This window comes from Pezoporus flaviventris, unplaced genomic scaffold (assembly GCF_033815535.1).
Source record: "Pezoporus flaviventris isolate CSIRO_AGI_PZ_B2104156 unplaced genomic scaffold, CSIRO_AGI_Pfla_v1 ptg000090l, whole genome shotgun sequence".
NCBI lineage: Eukaryota > Metazoa > Chordata > Aves > Psittaciformes > Psittacidae > Pezoporus > Pezoporus flaviventris.
In genome coordinates, this window is record NW_026892638.1 from 4,739,015 (window position 1) to 4,762,748 (window position 23,734).

The following is a 23,734-nucleotide window of genomic DNA, read 5'->3' on the forward strand; positions in this document are numbered from 1 at the left end:
AAGAAATGCCACTCATTCTCTCGGTATCTTGAAGGATGTTAGATTAGAACTGAACTTCCAGGTGTGTTGAGGAGTTTGTTTTGGTTTACTTGGCCCTTTTTAGTCAGATAGTTATCATCCAAATAGTAAAAAAGGAACTGGCCGTGCTGCTCATTCAATTACTACTATTTTCAAAGTACCTTGGAGAACCTGGGGGAGTTCTACAGCAGTGAAACTAAGCTGTTATGCTGTTGCATTCCTTCGAAAGGACAAACAGGATACTAGCTACTGTGAAGAATGAAGAATTTAGGTATGGTAACATAGTGTCACTAAACACAGTTTTACACATAAAACAGTCTGCCCAAACAGATCTTGTTTCAACTGAGATTTCAAGTCTGGCCAATAAACTTGTCAGCTGACAATACCTTGAGACATTTGCAAAAAATTCAACCCATCTCCTCACAATGTTTTAATAACTAGCACAGCACAAAAATTGATGTGTGATACAGGAAACATTAAAATTCACCAATATTTTTGGAAAACTAAATTCACATTAAATGTTTCTGGAGGATAATACAGGGTTATGTTCTTTATTTAATACAATTCATTAGCACTATCAATGACCTGGGAAAAAAAACACGAGAACCTTCCTAGGAAACAACAAAAAAGAAGTATATAACAAGAGGAACAGGATATATCATTTTTCATTGGATAAAGCAGGCTAGTTTGAATGACATGCATTCCAGTTTTGCTAGGCGTATCAAGGAACAACCCTCCCTCCCCCCATGACAGACAAAACACACAGTAAGATTCTGGAAGGCAGGGGCAATGCAAAGAATTTAGATATATCTCTAATGGGAGTACAAAGAAGATAAAACTGAGCATTGAGGGACTAAAGTAGTGGTAGTCGAGGTATTTGCTAAAGGTTGGAGAAAAGTCAGGAGCTGTTCAAGAAAAAAAAAAAAAAAGAAAAAAAAGAAAAAGAAATCTGAGCTTTGATGTGTAGCTTGAGAAGCGTAATTCATTCAATTTAGCCAAAGCCAAAGAAGAACCTTAGTCGTTCAGTATCTGTATTCCCCAGAAGAAGGAATTTTGGGATGATACAGGTTTTAAGAATAGTGAACTACATCCTGTATCTCCCTCACACACAGCAGAGTTAGGGGTTCAAAGTGCAAGAGTCAGATAAAAAACAGTTTTAAATTCTTTCACCTTGCTACTGTAACAAAGTGGATTTCTAATCACTGTAAATCTTGCATGTTATATGCATTTCTACCTAGAAAAATAATCACACTTCAAACAAGAGTTAGAAGAAGGATAAAAAAAAAACAAATACTGGACAAGGTTCTACAGCCTATTTTATACAGAAAGTCAAACTAGAAGATCTAATTGGTCTATTCAGTTCTTAAAATGTATTAACCGATAATTATTGTTTCATTATTCTTAACCACAATAATTGAAATCTTACTCCCTCTAGCGGCTGATCTTAATACTTATTAACTTCCCCTACTAACTGCACATGATTTTTACTGTGGGATGTACAGTGCAAAAATAAGTTGAAGAAATCACAGAAAGGAAAGAAGTATTTTGTGGGTGGTACAATGTATGTCTGCCAAATTTTTAAGTTTACTTAGACCTGTTTATAAATACACATTAACACTACTCCTCTAACCAGTTCCGAAGTAACATGCAACATTTAAATAAACCTCCCACTACTCTAGTTTATTATAGCTCATTTAATATAAACATAGTTAGGAAAAGCAATGGTCCCATCATCTCTTCCCATTTCTGAAAGGTTCTAAATAGATGCACAATATTAACCAGAAATTAAATATATTGCATAGCCACCTGCATCAGGCGTAAAAATTCACATCTGGCAACACTGGTTTTAATCAAATTTTGCTGTTTGTAGTGGAGTGAACCAACCGTGCTACCAACCATGCTACATATTTCCAGTGGTCCCAAAGATCAGCTTCTCCTTCAGAGCTAATTTAGCAAACAGGCAGACTAATGAGAAAGTGTAGAACAGTTATTTCCCATTTTTATCACTGAATTTTTATTTATTTTGGCATGTTGCAAAAGCATTAGTATCCTTCACAAGTGCTAATTCATTTGGTAAGCAAGCCCAGAAAAGAAGAGAAAACGGAAAACATCAGATAAAAATGTCATAATTTTCCAGATACCGCGCTGCTTGGACCTTGATTTCATTATCACAAATGCCAGAGACAGGAGAAAAAGTGTATTACACAGCTAGTATTAACCTATCCTGCTTTGTTTTTCTTCAAGTGCCTTTTTGCCTTGTGCAAGCACCCTAAGGTTAGCAGCACCCTAAGAGGATAATACCATTTTTAATTAAATGTAATTAACCATTCTTGTGGCTGAAGCACTGTTGGTTTAAATGTGAAGGTGGATGTGTTGATCAACAGATTTGTAAAGAGCTGTCATGAAGTTTTTGATGATTTTGGGCATTCATGTGAAGCAGTCATACACTTAATTTACATAATTGCACTGGCTCAGACCACTGAGACACTCTCCTGACCTCACACAACCAGCCACATCTTTATCGTGCATCTTTCAAAATCAACAGCCATAATCTATATGACAAATGCAATTATCTTTAAGGGTCAAAGTGCAATTCCTAACCAATTTCTGAAGAAAATGTGGATATTCTTCCTCTGGATAATCATTTTTCTAAACCAGCGTGTATTTAGCTGTTGTTATATATCCTGCATCACAGCTGCAGTCAAGTAAGCCATATTTTTTCAGAAAAAAATTCTTAATTCAACTGTAGAGAAACCTTTTTTTTTCTTTTTAATGGAAGGTTTTGGATTGTTGTTTTTTTTTCAAACTGTGCTCTTTAAAGTTTAAACCAAACAATATGGGTAGTCTGTATAAGCATTACATATAGCATATAATCTTTGTGTACCTCTAAGATGAAAAATACCTGTATCAGGTTGGGGGGGGATTGATTTATTTTTTTTTTTTACTAGAGGAAGCATGTTGTTTAAAACAGAGTTTGAAATACATCTGTATTAAAGACTAAGTTTTCACAGCATTGTAGAATGATTTGGGTTGGATGGTACCTTAGGATCATCTAGTTCCACTCCCCTGCCATGGACAGAGACACCTTCCACTAAACCAGGTTGCCATGCCACAGCATGAGAACCTCAAACAACATACTCCTATGAGAGGAATACTGCTCCTTATACACAGCCATCTCCTCACATTAAGCTCTGCCTCCAGCAATCCAACTGCTATACTCATCAATCAGAATAACAGAATTTAAGGGATTCTCTATGCAAAAGTCAAATGAAGTAAACAAAATCAAGCTCAATTCCTGATAGTATTCAACCCTGACAGGTTTGGAAACTGTTGTCATGAATTTTAACTTCTCTCATTTTTAAAACCTTCTGGGGTGTTTAATGGACATCAGCACAGTGAAGCTCTCAAGTCTGTCAAACTCAGTGTAAAAAGATCAATTCTGGTGCCACTGAATTTAAAAGCAGTAATTCGGTATAAATGCTGTCTTCAGTGAAACAGAAAACTTCATCATCTGTAAAACTTATACACTGAATGTCCTAAATTAATCACCCGATCAGCACAAGACACATGGCTACAGATTCACTACAGATCTCTGTCAGAGCAAGGAAATTAAATGTTCCTCCCCAATACTAGCAAGTACTATGTTTATTTCAGACATTTCAAATACACAATTTCTTCCCAAATCCTGATTTAAATAAGAATCTGGTACTAAGAATTCAGAGCTTTGCAGTAGTTGCATGTAAGTACTTCAGGGTGTGTGTGTGTATATATATATATACAGTTGCATTTCCTGAGCTTTGCCCTGCACTCATCTGGCTTCATGCTTCAGCTGTTCGTGTGATGAATCTGTTGTCAGCAGAACGGTGTGAGATGGAGCACCCCATGCAGTGCAAGCTGGCAAGTTGGAACTCAGGGACATAGGAATTTAAAAGGGGAAACATTATGCTTAAAAGGATATTATGTGGACTGCCCATTAATGTTACCCTTGGTATGTCAAAAATAAGCTGAGCACAAAGCACTTCAAGTTGATAACATCCTTAAATCTCTTCACACGTCACCCTTAATGCTCTCCTGCTCAAAAGGCTAAAATAATAATAGCTGTGTTTCAGCATACACCCCCCAGTTTAAATCAGAATTTCTGAATAACCCTAATTACATTCAGCTTATACTCCTGTGTGTGCAGAGTTTTCTGAACCATTAACTACCCTGTCCCTCAAATGGTGCTGCAGCCAAATAATGTGAGCTGTACATGCAGATAATATGGTTAACAAACCGAGAATCTCCAGAAGTAGTAAAATTAGCTACATAGAAAAATTATAACTTTATGGAAACAAGATGGAAACCAAGCATCTAGAAGTACAAGAGTGGTAAGGATTATTTTAGTTAGTTACCCGTGTCAAATCATGAGAGCAAACCCTAAAAATGAAGGACAAAAAGCTAAAAATGATCTTATGGTTAAGGTGCCCCAAGATCTAAAACCTAATGTTATCTAGTCATTTAAACTGTGCTTCAGTTCTCCACCTGTAAAGCAAAGATAATAATGCCCTACTACTTCTTGTAAGCTCATGGAGAATAATTCCAGAAACATTTGCATTAAACGCTCAGATACTAAAAAAGGAGGAAGGAAAAGTACACAATAGCAGAGAGATCTTAAGGGCGACCACTTTACCAGTTCAAAGGTACTAAACAATTTCTACAACCCCCTCCTCCCTCCAGGCAAAGACCGTACAAACAGTTTAACTCATCTGGAGGGACTTAAGATGAGTTAAGAAACAGTCTTAAATCTCTCACACATATCAGGGAGAATGACAAGAATCAGCAGTGACAACATGACAAGTGTTACAGACTTCCACACTCCATCCCCAAAGAGAGGCAGACACATTTTGTTTTAACTTTGTGGGACTGAGAGTGCACTTCAGCATTCTGTATTATACAAACTACTGTTGTCACCTCAGCCATCACCAAAATTCTGTCAAAACTATGTAAAACAAGGAGTGCAGGATCAGCACAACCCATGATGGCTGTTTATACCTCCAGCATTCCAGAAATGCTGGAATAGTCTATCCATCACAGTGGAAATGAAGGAACTACCTGCTCAGCAGTTCAAACTACTGTCTAGGAGTCCTAATTTTGCTGATATCAGACAACCTGATTATTCCATTCATGTAACTGCAAAGGATGTTAGTTTATAGAAGTATCAATATCCTGATACAAAAGGGACTTAAAAACATTTATCAATGCAAATATCCATTCTTTATATGCCACCAATAAAACAACAACAACAACAACAAAAAAAAACCAAACCAAGAACAATGCAAGCTCAAATCCCCTTCACCAATCAATCAGCCTCTCTTTTGACCATCTCTAGTTATGTCTGGACATGGCTTACCATGAATTTAAATTAACCTCAGATATGTGTATAAAACTACCTGTTTCTCTCAAACCAGCATATTCTTTTATTTCAGTATTTGGATTTTTTTTTTTTTCTTCCTGTGGAGGGATTGCTTCTGTCAAAAATTATGCAAAACTTTAATTCTCTAAAATTTAGAAGAAAACAAACTTAGTATCAACAAGAGATTATCCCAACATACTCCACCAAAAAGGTATGGCCTATTCTCTATCCTACTCTTCCTCAACACCCATGTTTACACAAGATTTCATCAGTCCAGTGGCAGACAGCACATGGAGAGCCTGAACATGATCCTGGCAAAGAAACCACAGTATGAAGGCAAAAGAGGAGCATACCAGACTGCTCATAATAAAAGAGACTGGCTTCAGTTGATACACATCTGCAACAGCAAGTCATGATCCCCTCCTCTTAGGTACTACAGCAATTTTGAGAGATATTTCCAGGTTTTATCAGCCTGGAAGGTCACAGGGCATTAACCTTGAGCCTTACCAAGCTCAACAGCACGTTTTCCAATGTACTTGCAACAGAACCATAGCAAATACACTACAACTTCTACAATATAACAAAAACTCCTTTCAGACTGTTGTGGCTGGATTCTGGGATCCCATGGGCATGTCTTTTATGGTCTTTGTTGTGTCAAAGTTTTAGTTCCACTTCAGGTCTTTGTTCACATCCCTACCAAATTGCAGACTTGCCTTCCTGGCTAAGCAGTATCATGTCATCTCCCATCCAAGAGCTCCACATGAAGCAATCCCCTTCTTAACTCCTTCAAGGTGCATGGTTGGATTGTGAAAAACACAATTTTTTTGTTAGGTAGCCCTGAGGCTCTAAACTCCCATCAGCTTTGCTCTGCTGAAATGTGCTCAAGCCACTAACTGCAAGCCACCCTCTCTTTTCTAGCCTGAAGAGGCCTTGCTGATCTCCCCTAGCAAAAAGTCCTGAAGAGCAGAAAAAGCAGCCTACATCACTCCTACCACAAAGAAAGGAGGAGCCATAATTTTGCTTTGACAGCAGCTTTCTTACTTCTAAGAAAGAATTTCTCAGGCCAGGGTCATTCCCTCTCTACAAAGTCAGTCTGCTGCAGAGTGAGCTATCAATTTGAGCAACTTAGAGCTCTAGCACAAGCTCAGGAAGTATCATGCTAAAAGCCAGACATCACAAAACACACCCGAAACAACACAATATCACTTGAATGCACTGATGTTGTTGTCGTGCACCCACAGGGAATGGTCATCACATAAGTGATGAACACACCAGTGTTTGAAAGTAGAATTACCAGGAGATGTACACAAGGACACGTCCAAATTGGTGTCATTCCAAGATCAGGCTCCTCATCACCTTCCAGCACACCTCACTACTTCCCAGCACTATGCTGTAGCCCAGGACTAGCTTCCAAGACTTTCTAAACAAAGCGTCCCAGAAGTAGATGGAATCACTTCCTCAAAGTTTCTCAGGACTACATTCACTGTATCGGCACTTGGACTACACTGTGCATTTACAACATGCCAGCTGCATCTCATCTCATAGCAGAGGGCAGAGCCACTGAAAAAGCTCATAAGTTGGTGCTTAAATCATGCCACCAGCTGTCCTCCCCGCACATGCAGGGGAACTGCTTTCCTGTTTAAAGCCAAGAAACTATTTTGCTGAACAGCTCTTGCGATCAAGGGCATCAGCCATCCCTGCTCTCACCATTAGCACATCTCATAGATCAAGGTGAACTTGCAGCTCTGAAGCTATCACTTTAATAGTATTCAAGAATAGGCTAATACCAAAGCAAGATACTTTCCATAAGGGATCATCAACATCTATTGCAAAGCAATTCAGCCTGCACAGCAGTGAAAACAAGTTGTGTTATGTACAGCACAAACAATAAAGCCCTTAAAAAGGCCACTGCAGAGGAAGCAGTGGTCTTCCTATACACATCTCCTCCTTGTGCACTCCTCACTTAGAGCTTTGAGAGTCTCAAAGCGTTTCTTCTGCTGGAATTGTCTCTCATAAGGAAGGCTGATGCGTGCAACACTAGTTTCTGTTCTTTATTTTTATCAAGGTATGATGAAATGATGCAGATGCAATATAATGCTGCAGCGTTGGCACGGAGCAAGGTTGAGAATTTTCATCTCAAGAATTTAGCCGCAGGATTGTTTCTCTGGCAACTTACACAAGGACCAGCTGAAATTTGTCACTGTGCTGCACAAAGACTGCAGAATTTCTGATTTTGGCATTACAGGAGTGGAATTACCTCATGAAATAGCTCTCCTGGAAGAAGTACGCCACTGACATTCCTATCAGATCAAACTTTCAAAGAGAAGTAAAGGACAACTGGCAGGCTAAACTAGCAGTTTCTCTATACCTGCAAGAACTGATTTGCAGATTACAGACAGTAGTCACATTTTGGACAACAAATGGACCTTGAATTCAAAATGTTTTACTGCTTTCCTATTAAATTAGATTAAGCTAATTATGCAGCCATACTACAGAAGTCTGGATTTTACATGCAGGTTCAGACAGCTGAGCCTCAGGACATGCGCAGTCAGTACTAATAGATAGGTCACTGTCTGACAAGCAAAGCCTCTAGGTTAATAGGTACAGTCACAGTAGTGACTAATGATTGCTGTTAGCAGATATTTGCATGTACTTGAAACACTGGGGTCTGACAGCATAGGAAGAGACCAGACTGCCCATCTTCAAGTAGATTTGAAGACCTGTCTAGAGTTATTCACACATACAATGTGGATTAGTTGTTAAACTTTTAACCACCTCCTTGGCTTGGAGTGACTTCTTCACACATGGAGTACTCAACTCACCTAGTCTTTATGTGGCTCCAGGCACAGGTCCATGCCATGCATCCTTCCTCCAATTTCTGATTTAGGTATGGCATATTTGGTTGTAATATTACAAACTTTCAGCACTGGTTTGTTTTTTTAAATTGAAAACATAAGGAAAAAAAAAGAATCTACAGAGCTCCTCTCTCCCTATCTTGCTTGTATTTCACTCTTTCACCTTTCAAACAAGACACAGAGAATGTGATTAAAAGCCTGGGCCAACTCTTTATTATGGTATCACTTGTAACAGTTAAGAGAAACCAAAATTTGACTCAAAGGTAAACAAAAACATGCCCAAAGAATGCAGGGGTTTGGTTTCGTAAGAGCTGTCTTTAAGAGCTGTATGACAAGAACGTTCACAGATTAGCCAGTGAACATTTAAACATTTTAGGCTTTGAAATCAAGTAATCTGAGCAGCACACTAAATTATGGTAAAAATACATACTATGGTGGTATATCTCAGTGGGTAATACTTCTAGAAGACTTTTCATTCTCTGCTTTAGAAAGAAGTAAAGCAGTTCAAGAAACTTCCACTCAGGTCATTCCTGACAGTGCAGCCTTCAAAGACGTTACGACATTTTTTCAAACAGTATTTTGAATAAATAATAAAATCTCTTTACTGTCTCCAGACCCAGTGTTCCTGTGTTTCACTACTAATCTACAATTACTATAATTTGCAAACTCGTATTCGTATTACCTCCTCAAAATGCTTAGAAAGCCTAACCTACTAACTTAAAAATTTAACTTGCAACAGTACATCCAGAACACAACCAAAAAGGCCAGAAGATTTAATAAGACTAACACGACTGTTTTGGGAGGATTTGTACGAGAGTTCAGGGAGAGGAGATCAACAAATTGGCATTTAAAATGATTCAGATGAGCTCTGCCTGTAGCTTTCAGACTACCACAAGAAACAAATGTCACAAGAACTTTCTTGATTTCCTAAGATGCATGTTACATGCACATAATGGGAGGGTAAGAGGACAGAAAGGGGAAGGGAAAGAGAGAAAGAAGAAGACCAAAGCACTACAGCAAAGAACTGTATTTCTGATCCGCTCTCTAAAATACTGTTATTTACCCTACTGAGCTGGAATATGCTGTAGGGAGAAGGGGCTGCTGTTCTTGCTTTACTTGATCTAAGAAAATATATATAAATAAATCTTTCTTCCGAGTCACATCAAGTAGCACAAGCCACACATCAAATTGCCTTATTCCATGTAACCTTTTTCAAAGACACATCAGAAGAATGTACTTTTCTCCTGGGATATTTTTAAAACACACTTAAAACTGAATCTTTACGATTTTAGCAAATTATGTTTTACTCTTACTCTATTCCAGAAGCTGTACAAAACATCACTCTAAGAACATAGGCTTAACCTCTCTTGATTCTGCACCTGTGTGTGGCAAGTAAAACTTCACTTTCTTTACCCTCCGAAGTCAAGATGGGATTAGAAATCACATCCCTATATGACTCATGGGTGGAAAACCAGCAGTAAGGATTCCTCAGGGAAGCCACACTTCCAGATGGTAGCTGTACACCTCCTGCAGTTCTCAACTGGACCCTTATTTACACCTATGAAACCCACCCCACCGCAACACTAATAGGCTTATACAAATATAATAGGCTGTTGCTCAATAAAATACTGACAGCAAGCAACAATAAAGCCAAAATCTTCTCCTCTGCTGTGACTCTGCAGAGCTCAGAAAACCTTAGAGCTTTGAAAGGATTTCAAAAGGGCAAGTTGGTATAGCAGGTTTAAGTACAAGAGATCAGAACTGCTGAGAAAGATGCTGCTTTACTTAAGCACTCTCAAACGCCAATTCTACACCACAAAAATCCTATGCAAACAATGTCATTTTCCATTTTCTGAAGTCCCAATGGAAACAGTTCTCCCTCTGCCCTGTCAGAAGTCTTAATATGGGAAAGTATAGGAAATATCTGAGGAAAACATGTTTTCTGTGGTTAAATAAAAGCTCACAGAAAGGGTTAAAAGAACAGCAAGGTCGTAAGAACTACTTCAGATTACACAAACTACTTTTGGAACAGAAAGACAAAGATTAATTTATTTCATCTTGAGGACCCCGTGCTTTATGGTAGGTGTTCATGACTGCTAATCAAATTATTCTGAGATGAAACAGCAGGTTTTCCTCATTTTAAACAGAAATGAATAATTTGGGAAGAAAATCGAGCCAAGTGATTCCTTTCCTCATCCACATCAGCCCTTCTCATGACCTTCCTCTTTAAGGGTAACAAAACAAAAGCTTCATCTTTCAGCATAACTGTAAGGTCAATATGCTTTGTACTGATCTCAGAGAGCAAAGGTGGGAATAAAACATAAATTTTAAAGAAAAATGTTTGCTTGAGTATCCCTGGATATGGCAGCTGTGGCACTGAGACACTGGGAAAGGAGGCACCCTCTGACGTACACTCTGTGTCTTTTAGGAATCCAAGAATTAGCAGTTCTACATTGGATTACACAAAAGTAAAGAAAATATTTGGAGACCAGAAAGGCCCAAATTTAATTGCTAACTCTTCCACAAGAATTTTGCCCTACATTGAGAGGACCATGTCATGCTTCTGCACAAGTTCCTCTGCCTCACAAAGGGAATAGTAATACCTCCTTTTCCAGAGTATTCACTGACTGGTTTATCTAGACTATACACTTACACCAGATTTTATCATTTATCATTAACCACTACGTACAAAAGCTGTCACCTTGGCTGTTAACACAGGTCTGAGCAGCAGCCTTATGAGCTGCAGTGCAGCACTGTCAAAGGACGTGACCTGAGGTCACTGGAGTGCCAGCCCAAGTATACACTGCCTCCCATGTCGCTGAAAACTGATCCCTTACTCCCTCTCCATTCCTCTCCTAAAACAGGCCTGTTATTACTGGCAGTGGAGATTTAACTCAGGGTCAGCCACACTACTGCAAGAGCTAACACAGGAAGAGAGTAGGACCACAGCCATGGCAACAGGGCAATGACAGGACTGATGGGTTTCAGTAATGGATTAGGCTGTGCAAATCCCCATAAGCAAGCTGTCCCCTGCCAAACTCAAAACCACAAGTGCCCCACCCCAGCTGTCTTGAACCACACAGCAGAACAAATGAAGACTGACACCACTTTCCTCCCCACTGAAACCAAGGAACATTGGTAAGTTTAAAAACAATAATATTGCCTTCTGTAATGCAAATGCCAAAGAGGAGACTAAATTCCCACTGTCCATTAAGTAAGGGTGCATATACTCACATGCACACACAGCATCACACAAAGCTAGAAAACATTTCACTTTAAACATGTTCACTTTCAGAACAACAAGAAGTTACTAGAAACCTTCCTGTTCACTTTTCTGCAGGATCCATCCATTTAATTGAGGGTTTCATGAGACAGACCAATACAGTTTTTACGAAGTAGCTGTTTTGTTCTGTCTTCACCTGATTCAGGGGTGCAGGAATATCAGAGGAAAAAAATAAATAAAAGATGCAAGCAGAGAAAGCAGAAGAAGAGGAGGATACCAACTAAGTTTTGATACCTGTATCCAACAATACGGTATATGAATTTAACCAGTTTAAATATGTTAAGAAAGTTAATGGGAAACGTGTGCCTACCTGCCTGAAATACAAAAAACCTCTCCATCCCCCAACCTCTCCAAGAAGTAACAGTGAAGTATAATAACTTCAGGCTGCACCAGCAGCCTCTGCCACCACAGGTACTTAAATTCACAGGATGGTACTGTTTCACTTTGTCTACTTAGATCTTCATCATCTAGCTGGTAAAAGGTTCCCTTTAGACTAACACTGTATGCAACAACTGCCATAACCAGAACTTAAGAAAAACAACTACGGAAGGAGCAGCTGTGCAAATCAAAGGGCATGAGGGAGATGAGCCAGCATGTTCGAGAGAGATGATACCACATTCACTCTGGTAAGGCTACCATGCCGCTAACACTTCTGAATATGAGCAAAATAGTTGCACTGAAGTAAATCTTCTCCTCCCACACACGGGAGTACTCTGAGCTAACAGAACAGGAAATTCTAACTACTTATAGATCCTAAAAACCGACACATATGTTGTCCCTTTTAACCTAGGTCAATCTTGAACAGTAACTAATAACTAAAACATTTGCTGTTCAATACACCATCATTCCTCTACTGCTACAGCACAAATATTCAGCATGAATCAAACCTTTTAAATTACCATTCCAGGGAAAAATCAACCATTCCAGCAGAGCTTTAAACACATTTCAGGACAAAACAACCCAAGAACAATCTTTAAGAACTTTGACACTTTTCAGCAAAATCTGGGGAGGAGATTTTACACAAAGCAAGTAACTTCCACTCCATTTCTTCAAAAGGCATCTGAACAAGTCTGTTCCCAGTGTCCACAGCGCAGTTTGCATGGCAGCACATCCACGCGTCTGGAGATGCTTTTCAGCAGCTTATGCAAATTAAAAACTTAGTACATAGCTTTCTGATTCAAAAAAAAATTGACATTTTGAAAAAGGGCACTTCCTACTCCACTAAGAAAAGTGATTTGTTCTGGCTGTATAAATTAAAGACATAATTAGAAAATACTAGTTTTACCAAGTATTCCCTACCAACAAGACAAACTCCACAAATATACTGATTTTGCTGATAATTAATTAAAAAAACATCACAAAAGTGTTTTGACTGAGGAAAAAAAAGGTGCATTTGCTTAAATCATACTGAAAAATGCATAAATTAGGGATTCACATCCCATCTCTTCTCTTAACAAAACAGTATATATAAAAAAATTACAGTATTTCTTCAGAAACACATAGCAAGTTACAAAGTTATTGCCCCATTTTTAATATCACATAAAGCCTTGATAGAAGGAGTCTTTAATATCAGTTTAACTTTAAAGTGTAGTGAAGCAGATTAATACATTCAAGCAACTCTCTCCTCTGCCATGCTATGTTCAAGAGGTGGTATACCAAACAGGCAAAAATGTGCCTTATTACATCATTTAACAAGGTGCTGTTTCTCCAAGTGTCCGTAATACACACAGTATCAAGTGAGACCTTAATCAAAATTAAAAGGTATTTTTAATCCATGAGGCATCAATAACTCATCAGTAACTCATTTTAAAATCTATTTTCCCTATGGAGCAGAACCTCAGTAACTCACATTTTTGAGATCCTTGTCTTAAAACTAAAGTTTTCTGCATTATAAAGAGAACAAAGGCAACAAAAAATGGCCTTCTGTATCAGAAACAACCTTCAAATATTATGTTAATTTTACCACAATAGCAATTCTTGGATAGTATTTTTAATCAATTACTGATTTTCTCATCTCATAAAAATAACTACCTTTACAACAAGAACCAAAAAAAATATTCTTCTAAATGAACATGGCAGTAGGAGAAAAAAAAAAAAAGAGAAGGATGTTGTGTGTGGCTACTTGGGGCTCATCTAAAACATTACTGTGTTAGAAATAAGGCTTAAAATCCTCCTAGTCCTGAAGAAAAACACAGTCCTACTAATGCAAAGACTTCATATTCTCATAAATAGATGTGCATCTTGGATAATCGACTCACTTAGCATACTACCCTCTCTCAAGTAAGCAAAAAACAACCATGTGCCCCATGAATCACTCTCATTTCTGAACACCTTAAACTTTCGACATAACAGAATACAGCTTGAGGTATGATCACAGGAAGGAAGCTGTAAAATTTCAATAGCAGGTATGTCCCTAAGCAAGCAGAGCATCACAGAATTATGCATCAGTATCTTGAACTGCTGTACTAGGTCTCAAATTCTAAAATACCCAATTTTTTTTCCCCATAAAATACTTCGGAACAACAGCTGGTCAAGTAAAACACACTTTGGATTACAGAGTTTTTATTTTTTTTTCAATTTTCCCTTTGCAATGTTTTGATTGTCAGGTTTTGGATGCAGAAAAATACATCAATAATGGAAGTTTACTTGCTTACCTCCAAAAATGAAAAGCGAACAGAGGGCTGCATGGACTGCAGGGGCTTGTTGGGGTTGGGCTCAGGCTCCTTGGGGTGAGACTGCAAGTTAAAATAATGTCATCTCTAGTGAACAGAAGGTTTAGCAAGAGTTGTATGTTTTAGTGTAGGAGTTATGAAAGGAGTTCTGGTTAGACCCAAAACATTACCATCCTCCTGAATGAAGTGATTGACAGTAGCCACACAGTTTCTGACTTAAGATGAAACTGACTTAAAGAAAAACAAGTATGAAATCTGGTGCTGGTGCACATGCTTGACTGCTTTAGACTCCCTCTGGGAACAATGCTTGTGTACAAAGCCCCAGAGAGAGGAAAAAAAAGGCATTCTGTATGAAATAGGATATGTAACTGGGGCATTTTTGTCTTTTAAAAAAATCTCAGGGGTTTTGGGTTTTTAGTTTTGTGGGCTTTTTTGTTTGGGTTTGTTGAGCTTTTTTTAAGTTTTTTTATATGCAAATCAGATCTATTAAAACCAAAAGGAAAACTAAAATTTATGACTCTTCATCAGCAATATGAAAACCATAATAAAATTTCCAATTTGAGAGACTAAAATTTGCACACTCACTAAAAATTCCCTAGATAGGTAGCATCAATTTCCATTGATTCCATATGAAATGTTCCCTCACAAATACCAAGTTATCTTGGTAATCAAAGGTGGATATAAGCAACTTATCCAAAAAAACCTGTATTTGAGCATTTGGTTTCATAGGTGCCTCCAGGAAGTTACCTGAAGTGCATCTCCATTTCAAGATGTCTCTCAACAAAACAGTAGGTCACTGACTGACTTCACAGATGCTCTTTTAAAACATACTCGTGCAGTCGTATGCACTTGTCTGCACAAATCTTGCAAGAAAGCTTTTTTTTTTTTTTCTTAACAGCATGAGTCCTGCTTCAATTAGCTGAAGTTATTTGTCAAAAAAACCCATGCAACTCTGCCTTCTGTGCAGACTGAGTGAAGGCATGGGCTTACAAGGAACTTTTTCCAGATAACCTTCATAAAGACTTGTTCTGCTATGTACCAGACCCTTGAAGCCAGTCAATGCTAGCATTCTTGTCCGGTCCCCAGTGGAGACACAGATGGCCAGTATGCTAAGCACAGCTAGCTCCAACTCTAAACCTTTCAATCGCATGACACTTTGCCAGATTTTAAAATATTCCCATTATAACTTTTCAAGGTGGATACCCGATTTTTTTTTTTTTCCTGAATATTCCAGCAGTACACTACTGCTTCTAAAACAGATTAGGGACAATGGCCTTCTGATGTTGGGCAACCTTTCCTTCCTGCGATGGTCTGGGGAGGACACAGTTTGGCAGGGAGATGCACACTGAGTTAAGGGTGGGCCTCCTGTTAACTTTTTGGCAAGGGTACTGTGTTAGGGGCAAGTTCCTCTGGCTGCTGTCTGTGCCTGCAGAATCTCTGAAGTAGGTGCACAGAAGAGCACACACAGACTATGCAGCCCAGAGGCTGGATATGAGCTAGCTTGATTTCAGTTACAGACTAGCCATGCTAGCACAACAGTATGTCTGAGCTAATAAGCTCCATTAAGAGCCAATGGCTCAATACATCACCCTGAAAATGACTAAACTGAATCCAGGCTCCTGTCATTCAGCCCGTGCAGGCCTGTGGAGAAGGATGTGGATTGACACACAGCTTTCTGCTGTTTCACAGGGGCACTCTCTGTTGCACTGCACTGACCCGCTGCAACTTGCACTGGAAAGGTCTTTCTGTATGATCAGTACAGGCTTGTAAAAAGTTTGGTTTTGTACTTCTAAGATCTGCATTATCTTTTATTCTCCACTGCAGATCTGCTGCAGCAGAGCTGGCCATTCATCCCCATTTGTTTGCTTGTGCATCCCCTTTTTGCTTGTGGAGTGGCCCTCGCTGACTATAGGCTGGTAAACTCCTGTGCTGCACCGTCAGTGCTCACACTGCTGTTCCCAGAGGTGCACAGCAAGGGAAAAGACAAAGGCAGGCGTTGCAGAGAGCAACCAACCTCCAGCAGGATCAGGGAGCGGAGAGGCCACTGATCAAAGAGAATCCAGGTGGAGAGAGAACAACTGCCGAAAGGCACTGGCTGCGGCAGGGAGAGCATGCGCACTGCCATGGAGTAACAGCTAGGGGCAAGGAACCTACTGAAGCCACAACAGTGAAAAGGCGAGGGAAAGTCTGGTACTGAGCAAGAAGAACAGATTAACTTCAGACCACGGAATGAGGTTACTCAGTCCCTTTGCTGTGAACAAACTCCAGAGACATGCAGTAGGAAAGCACATCTTCCTTCTCTAGTGGATGGCACATACACAGCAGGTGGAACTCCTACAGCTGCTAGTAGGAGTACTCATTTTCTTCCTCACTTTCTTTACTGTAACACATCAAGAGTCTCAGTCATGGAGCAGACTCTCAGGGCATTCAATATCAGATGTGCTTGTTCTATGGAGCTATAAACTCCCACTGTGATGACACTGGAGTGTCAATCTGGTTCTTCTACAGAACTTGCTCTTCAGCTTTGCTTTTTTAAGACCTACAAATTTCATGCAAAAACCTGTTAAAATGAATTATCACAGTGCATATGCACGAGGCTGACAGGCAGCCTTAATTCCTACATTTACTAAATTTGGAAGGCTTCATTTTGGATCCTTAATATTCCTTGAAAGAGCTTTCTGCAAGTAATGAATATAAAGTAGATAGTGTACTAATTTCTTAGACAACGTAATTCTAGTCCCAACACTTAAAACTTCACTGAAAGAAAATTCCTGATAATTGGTTTGAAGAATGTTTCAAGGAATAAGTTGGAATTTTTTTTCCCCTAGATAATGTTCTTTTATAGATGATAGAAAATAAAAAGTTGGGAGGCATGACTTCAGTCTGCACTGACTCAACTCTGACAAATCATGAGAGAACAACTCTATGGGAAACATTAAGTGCCAGCAACCAAAATATGATGCTTTCTTTTCTCTACAAGTAAATTAAGTTTAGTAGCAAGTGTGATGGCAAAAAAAAGTCCAACATATGAAAAAATTAAACATATCCAGACGTTTTAACCAAAATAATAATCAATGCTAAATTTAAAATGTAATTCTTATCTGCATTAAATATTGTCAGAATGGCAAAGCAAGTGTAATTATGTCAGGTTACCATGACAAACAAGGAAGCAGTACATGATTACCTCGTATTACAAAATCACACACATATGTTGAAAAAACAGTAACATGAATCATTTTTTGTCCTTTGCAGTTACCGATGTTATTCTCATACAATGATTATATAATTCAGTGAAGACTGATCTAAAAATATTTAAACTGCCACACTCCAAAAGGAATCTAATTATCAATTATTCATGGAAACCATTTTAACAAGGTTCCTCATCAGACCCCTCCTCCAAAACTCCTGAGGAATTACCAATGCTATTTTCTCCAGAAAAATTATCTAGAGCTTAGCCTGTTCACAGCTCACACATACCGCTCTCAGCAGAAAGTGCCAGATTGAAATGCACAAATTTCTCACTGACATTTCACAAACATAGTTCTGGGGAACCCAATATAACATCTACAATTGTTCCTGGGAATAAAGTGCTCTGTCACCTTCATGTGATTATTAGAATAAATTATTTGCTACACTGCACACTTACCTATAGTCCTCTGTTTAAAACATAGCAGATGTTCAGAGATAATACCTTTCACAGCTAAATAACTTTACTGCAGGCATCTGCAGCATTCAGGGCTTTTTTTCTCCAGCAAGAATGGGGAAGTCCCAGGGAATACTAAAGGATCTGACATAACCATATCTATTTAGCTAGGTAAAATTAGCAAGTCCTCATGGTGACTGTAACATGCATACATACATGCCTGACATGTCAAAGTAGACTGTAGGTATGTATGTACAGAAATAAATATTTGACTTTGATTAACAAATCTTGGGTAAACATATCCTTGCATTTTTTAATAAAAGACTATACTTACTATACATTAAAATGATGTATTTCATGTAGTTACTCTCTAAATAGCTGAAAGCACACAAATGAGTTAATCTGTTCTAAGCAAGTAACAAGTAAACATTCTGCTAAATTAGGTAAACATACTTACTGCAGAGACTGTCAGGAATCCTCCAGAATGTCAATACAGTTCATTAGTGTAGTTACGTATGTAAAATATGGATGGATTTTTATGAACAGCATTTCTGTAATGCTTTAATCTCTTGGAATGCTCTCTATTATTCAGCAGAGACAGAGGCCTTTCTAAAAGGCAGCAATGTGATAAACAAACAGTAACAGAGAGCTGGAGATAAAGACACCATGGCCTATTGACAGATTCTTCCCCTATGAGCTGACAGAATGCTCCATGCATTGAAATCCAGTAACTTTAAATATGCAGAAATGCTTTCTTCTAAATGTACTGCAATATCCCAGCTCTGGGCTCACACATTTGCTGAAACCAACTGCAATGCATTTAAAACGTGTTCCTTTAACCTGGAGCTGCAGTGGTCCCAGACCATCAGCACAAATATATGTTAAACAGCTCCTGATTGCACGAAAGCCGGCATCATGCAGAACCCATTAAAATATTAAAGACAGACAATACTTACTCCAAGGTCAGCCCTGGAATTTGTAGCCTTTCCCGCTGGGCTTTCATGGCTGTTACGTGTTACCACATTCTATTGTAACCGTGACACACATTCACTGGCAGCATTCTGGCGATGACAGCCAAAATGAACCACTATAAAGGAATGGACTAACAATCTTTTGGGGGCGGGGGGAGGACCGCAAGTTTGGGTCCTTCCACCTCTAGCTGTCACGAGGAGCTGCCAGCTGCCTCTCTCGGGGTAGCGGCAGCACACGATCTTGTGGAGCGAACGGCGCCTTCAGTTGTGCACGTCAAGTAATTCATCCCCGGTATTCTGCAGCGGCAGCACCGTGCCAACACACACATGCACACGCTGCACCTCAGAGGAAGGAGAGGTCCCTCTCGCTACGCCAGCCCACAGTGCAGAAAAAACCTCTATGCATAAGACAGTTTCCCATGGCAAATGTCAAATATTCACCACCCCCTTTGATCCTGCCGAATAGGATTTAGCCATCTTGTTTAAGTCACATTATCCCTTTCCTTGGTAAACAGACAGGCAGTTTCTGCAGTAAGAGAATAGCAAAGTGTTGAATGAAAAAACAGGCTCTTCTCCTTTAACAGGGAAAATTAATTGTTAAGGCATTTGATGAACAAACACACTCCTGTTACAGTGATGTTAATACAAAAGGAGAAGTTATGATTCAGTTCCGTCATGGTTTTACTTGAATTTTAAAGGGAAATAACACAGAATTTTTAGTGAGGTTGAAAGCCAGACCTAGAAATTGCAGAAAAGTGTATTAATTTCAGGTAACTTCACTTAGAAGTAAACCAGTACAAAAGCTGAGAAAGACAGTTTTAGATAGCGCTGCTGCACAGAATGCTGGGTTTAATTTAACTACATTCAATTTTTATGTATTCTCTAGTAGTCTGAGGTTATCTTTTTAATAAATAAATACTCCATGAGGACTAGCCATTTTTTTCCAGTGCTCTACAAAACACCATGAAAAGCAAAGGCACTGTGCAAGTACTTATTTTCAGTAATTTAAGAGCTAGAATATTTTATCTCAGCCACATAGTTTTCCTGTGTGATTCTTAATGCGTACCTCTTGCGCAATATGATAATGTCGACCACATGGTTTTATTCTTTTGGCAGAGCTCTGGCCCTGCTCAGGGCATGGACAACTTCTACAGCACAAGCTGGTGCTTTCTGCAGCCCTGGCTTGGTTTTGGAACAAATCACCGAGTTCACAGGTACAGAGCCATAGGTTTCAGAGACAGAAGTAAATCTCCTGGTTATGGAAACTGAACAGGATTTAGTGAAGTAGACTGCTCTTTCAACCACACAATAAAAAATAACCATTAGATACTCTTTTTCCTTTCTCCTACGTATTTCTATTGGAAAAATACTTTAAATATAAATTACGTATCACTTAAAGCCTCCATTTACAGGTGTAAATTACCTACCTATCCTTCAGGTTTTTATGGGGAAGAAAAAAAAAAAAGAAACCAAAAACCTGAGTGGTACACAGAACTATGCATTCGAATTTCTAAAACCAACAGATATCTGGACTCTGATTACTAAAACAAGGCCTCAGCAAGCACTACTAAGCCAAGCATCCTGGAAGCACTCTTTCCAAGGAAGTGCTATATTAGTCTGCCTCCTGAAAGAGAAGGGACTAGATCTAAGGGATTAAATTCAAGATCACAAACTGTGATGGGTGAATTCACAGATTTCCAAAGGCACACAGATCAGTTACGTGCCCAACTAGGATTGGTACTTTTAAAAAATGTTCTTCAGATTTTACTCAAAACTCAGCAAAACATCCTTTTTTTTTTCCTCAAACTTAAAAAAAATACAAGAATCAACTATCTAACAGTCAAACAGCTCCAGCACTGAAACTATGAGGTGAAGCTGTCCATGCCTACAGGTATTTTTCATGACTGAGATTGGAGACAACCATTTAAAAACAGAAATTTAACAGAGTGAGGCAGAGTGTGAGGTACAGCTTCAGCCACAGGCCCCTGGCTCTCTCACAGCTGCCAAGAACAGGCAGCTGCCTATTCTCATTGCTCAGCACCTCTCAAAACATGCTCTGTTCCCTTAAAATGCCTCTGATAAAATCTCTTTTGTACATAAGGCTTCTGCAGATGAAAAACATTTTAAAGTTGAATGCAAGGGCACATGGCTCAAGTTAGTAATTTAAATCCTTACTGGGGCCTCTCTGGTTTAGTAATATTAGATATCTGGTTAAAATCAAGCAAAACCAGCAAAGCACAGTGGAATGTTTCACTTCATGAAACACAAACCTGAAAGATCATTCTTCCATGGCTAAGCATTTTAATATTCTATCCTTTCAAGGCCCTCTTCTTGTACAGCTGTTGTCTATGCTTACTTCTTCCCTTAAATGATACTGCACACAATAATACCATTAACAGTCCAGGTGCCTCTGCCTTTCATTAGTTGTTAACATTTAACAGCAATTACGCTGAGAAAATAAGCATCCTTCGTTTGGCAAGCACTCTTGGCTAGTGTTTTTCAAAGGTACTCAAGAATTAGTAATAAACTCTCAAAAGAACAATGACAATAAATACCTACTTTCCATGACAGCCCTTAAGGCAAAGATCACTTATTCTGAATTTCTATCATCTGATCTTCTTCACACACAAGTTCAGATATTTAAGCATTTCCAGCAAACAGACATAGTCCATCCATCAATGCTTACACAGACAAACAGAGGTCTTTTTTTCCCTTTCAAACAGGAATTCTGAATCATAACACAAAAATATGTGCCTTGGTTTAAAAATAGCCATCAGAATCCAGTGAACACAAGACTAAAGAATACCAAAATTGTAATACCAGCATAAAGTGACTCAATTTGTCCCCAGTTTGCTGTTGGTCAGTTTTGTCAACCTCCAAGTTAAGGACAACACTTACCAATCTTCTGGGGATGTTAATGAGAAACAGCTTTATACCATAATTTGAAGACAATAAGCAGTGAAAAGGCTTGAATTTACAACAGATTTAAACAGATTTAAAATTTTAGCATGGGCTAAATAATTTCAGAATGACAATTTAGCAGCTTTTATCTTGACTTATTTTTCCAAATCACAGATTACAAAACTCTTTACAACACGGTTTTGAAAATGGAAGCTGGTGATGCCTTCATCATTGTGGCACTCAGAGTTACTACTTTGTCTTTGGTTCCTTTCTCTTAAGGAGAAAAATGAGAGAAAGAATTAATTTTGTTCACTGCAGCCTTCATACTGCAGTCTGTAATTCCACACATGATTGAGAGGTTTAAGAATAGCTTCAAAAAGTCACAATGACAGAAACAAATGGTTTTGTCCGTATTTTCTATGTAAGTCAAGTTACAGTTTTCTTGTGCTTAGAAAGGAAAACTGGAACTTCTATCTGCCAGTTTTCAAGGCGCACTGAATTCCATCCCTGTGTCCATCTATCAAGTGTGCATCCTCTCTGCAGGTCTATCAGTCAAGCAGTTGTGATCAGTAGCTCTGAACTTCAACCACAGTCCCAATACAGTACTCTCTAAGATAAATGCACCTCTGTCACAATTAGCAGCAGCACTTACTGGTTAAAGTCAGCCACATACACTAACTAGGTATTCAAGTCATGAGACTTCAATTCATTTCATGTATTCATTTCAGGTATTATGAGAGTTCATTTAAATTCATGAGAGTTACATATTTGTAACTGAGGAGTGTTACTCAGAAATAATTTTTCCTCAGGTTAGTGTTGCACTGGACAACCTGTAAGGATGAGAAAATATTAGGAACATTTGTGTATATATGCATTTGTATGTACGTGAATACACACACAGCACGCATCTACGTGTATGTATGTTTGTGGGTGTTCTAGCAGCACTGTGTCCAGCATGTGATAACTTAGTATCCTTTCACATCAGCAGGAAGACTTATGATCTCAGGAGCTACTGCTAAATAAAGAGCAGTTCACCATGATGGCACAGAAGCTCTGTTGACAGATCAGGTCCTAGTACTCCTGCTTGTCCAACTGACTTCTTTTCCAAAACTTTGCTTTGCAAAACTCTCTCAGCTGAGCAGGTAACCAGACTGAATGTTGAAACCTGACACAGTGCAGAGTTTTCTAGCAGGTGGAAAGCAAAGTTACAAATCTGAGAACATTCAAGATCCTAACAGCTGCTTCATTGGTAATACACTGGTTTCTAAAGATCTAGCAGGAATGATGCAGAAGCAGTTGGGTGCAACACTTCTGCCTGGCATCAGAGAGGAGCAAACACGGCCCAGCCTCTTCTTCGCATTCTTTTGAAGATGGCATGTTTGGGCACATTACTAAGTAGCCAGAGAATGTCTGAAATATGACTCTCTTACCCCTGGTTCAAGTCAACAGACTGACTGACACAATGTGTATAAAACAAATCTTATGCTTCAGCTATCTGCCAGAAAAGGTCAAGTAGTATTCTTCTTGTCAATGGGATGGCCAGTTTATTCCGAATTGTTATTTATCACATACTCTATCCAGAAGTGTTTGAGAGCATAGCTTAAAGAAGCAGTACCAGATGGTGAAAGGAATCCTTTTTCTTCGATCACTGGCTGGTATGTCTCACTCGTATGCTCAGGCTCAAAATAATTGCCCAGTTTGCAATGGCAAGGAAATTTTCATCTTGGTCAGATTATATAAAGAGCAATAGAGGGTCTGTCTTCCATTTGTTTTCCTGGTGAAGGAAGAAGTGGGTGAGGATGATGGAAGCTGTTTGCATATGCCTGTACCTAGGCACTCAATTTGCACAATGGGCTCAGCATGGCACAGTGAAATGAACTCCTTGTCACTGTAGGACATTGGTTGGACTTTGGTAAAACCTGCATGTTCGTTGGTATCTGTGTTCAATATATACGTCAGCCCTTAGCACTATAGCACAGGGAGGGGGATGACCGTTTCA

General features: G+C 38.9%; 1 protein-coding gene across 6 annotated transcripts in view; it reads right to left on the reverse strand.

Moving 5' to 3' along the window:
- Window positions 1-23,734, reverse strand: part of MAST4 (microtubule associated serine/threonine kinase family member 4) — a 274,847-nt gene that overhangs the window by 117,119 nt on the left and 133,994 nt on the right. Inside the window, exons 1-2 of one of the 6 annotated variants that reach the window (XM_061475793.1) lie at window positions 18,820-19,458; window positions 14,203-14,283 (exon numbers count right to left, since the gene is read on the reverse strand). The exons of 4 other annotated variants lie outside the window; for them this stretch is intronic. In XM_061475793.1, coding sequence (XP_061331777.1) covers window positions 14,203-14,283; window positions 18,820-18,866 — 128 coding nt within the window. In that variant the 5' untranslated portion in view covers window positions 18,867-19,458. Of the gene's footprint in view, window positions 1-14,202; window positions 14,284-18,819; window positions 19,459-23,734 lie in introns of those variants that run through there. One more of the 6 variants, XM_061475797.1, reaches the window with a different exon arrangement.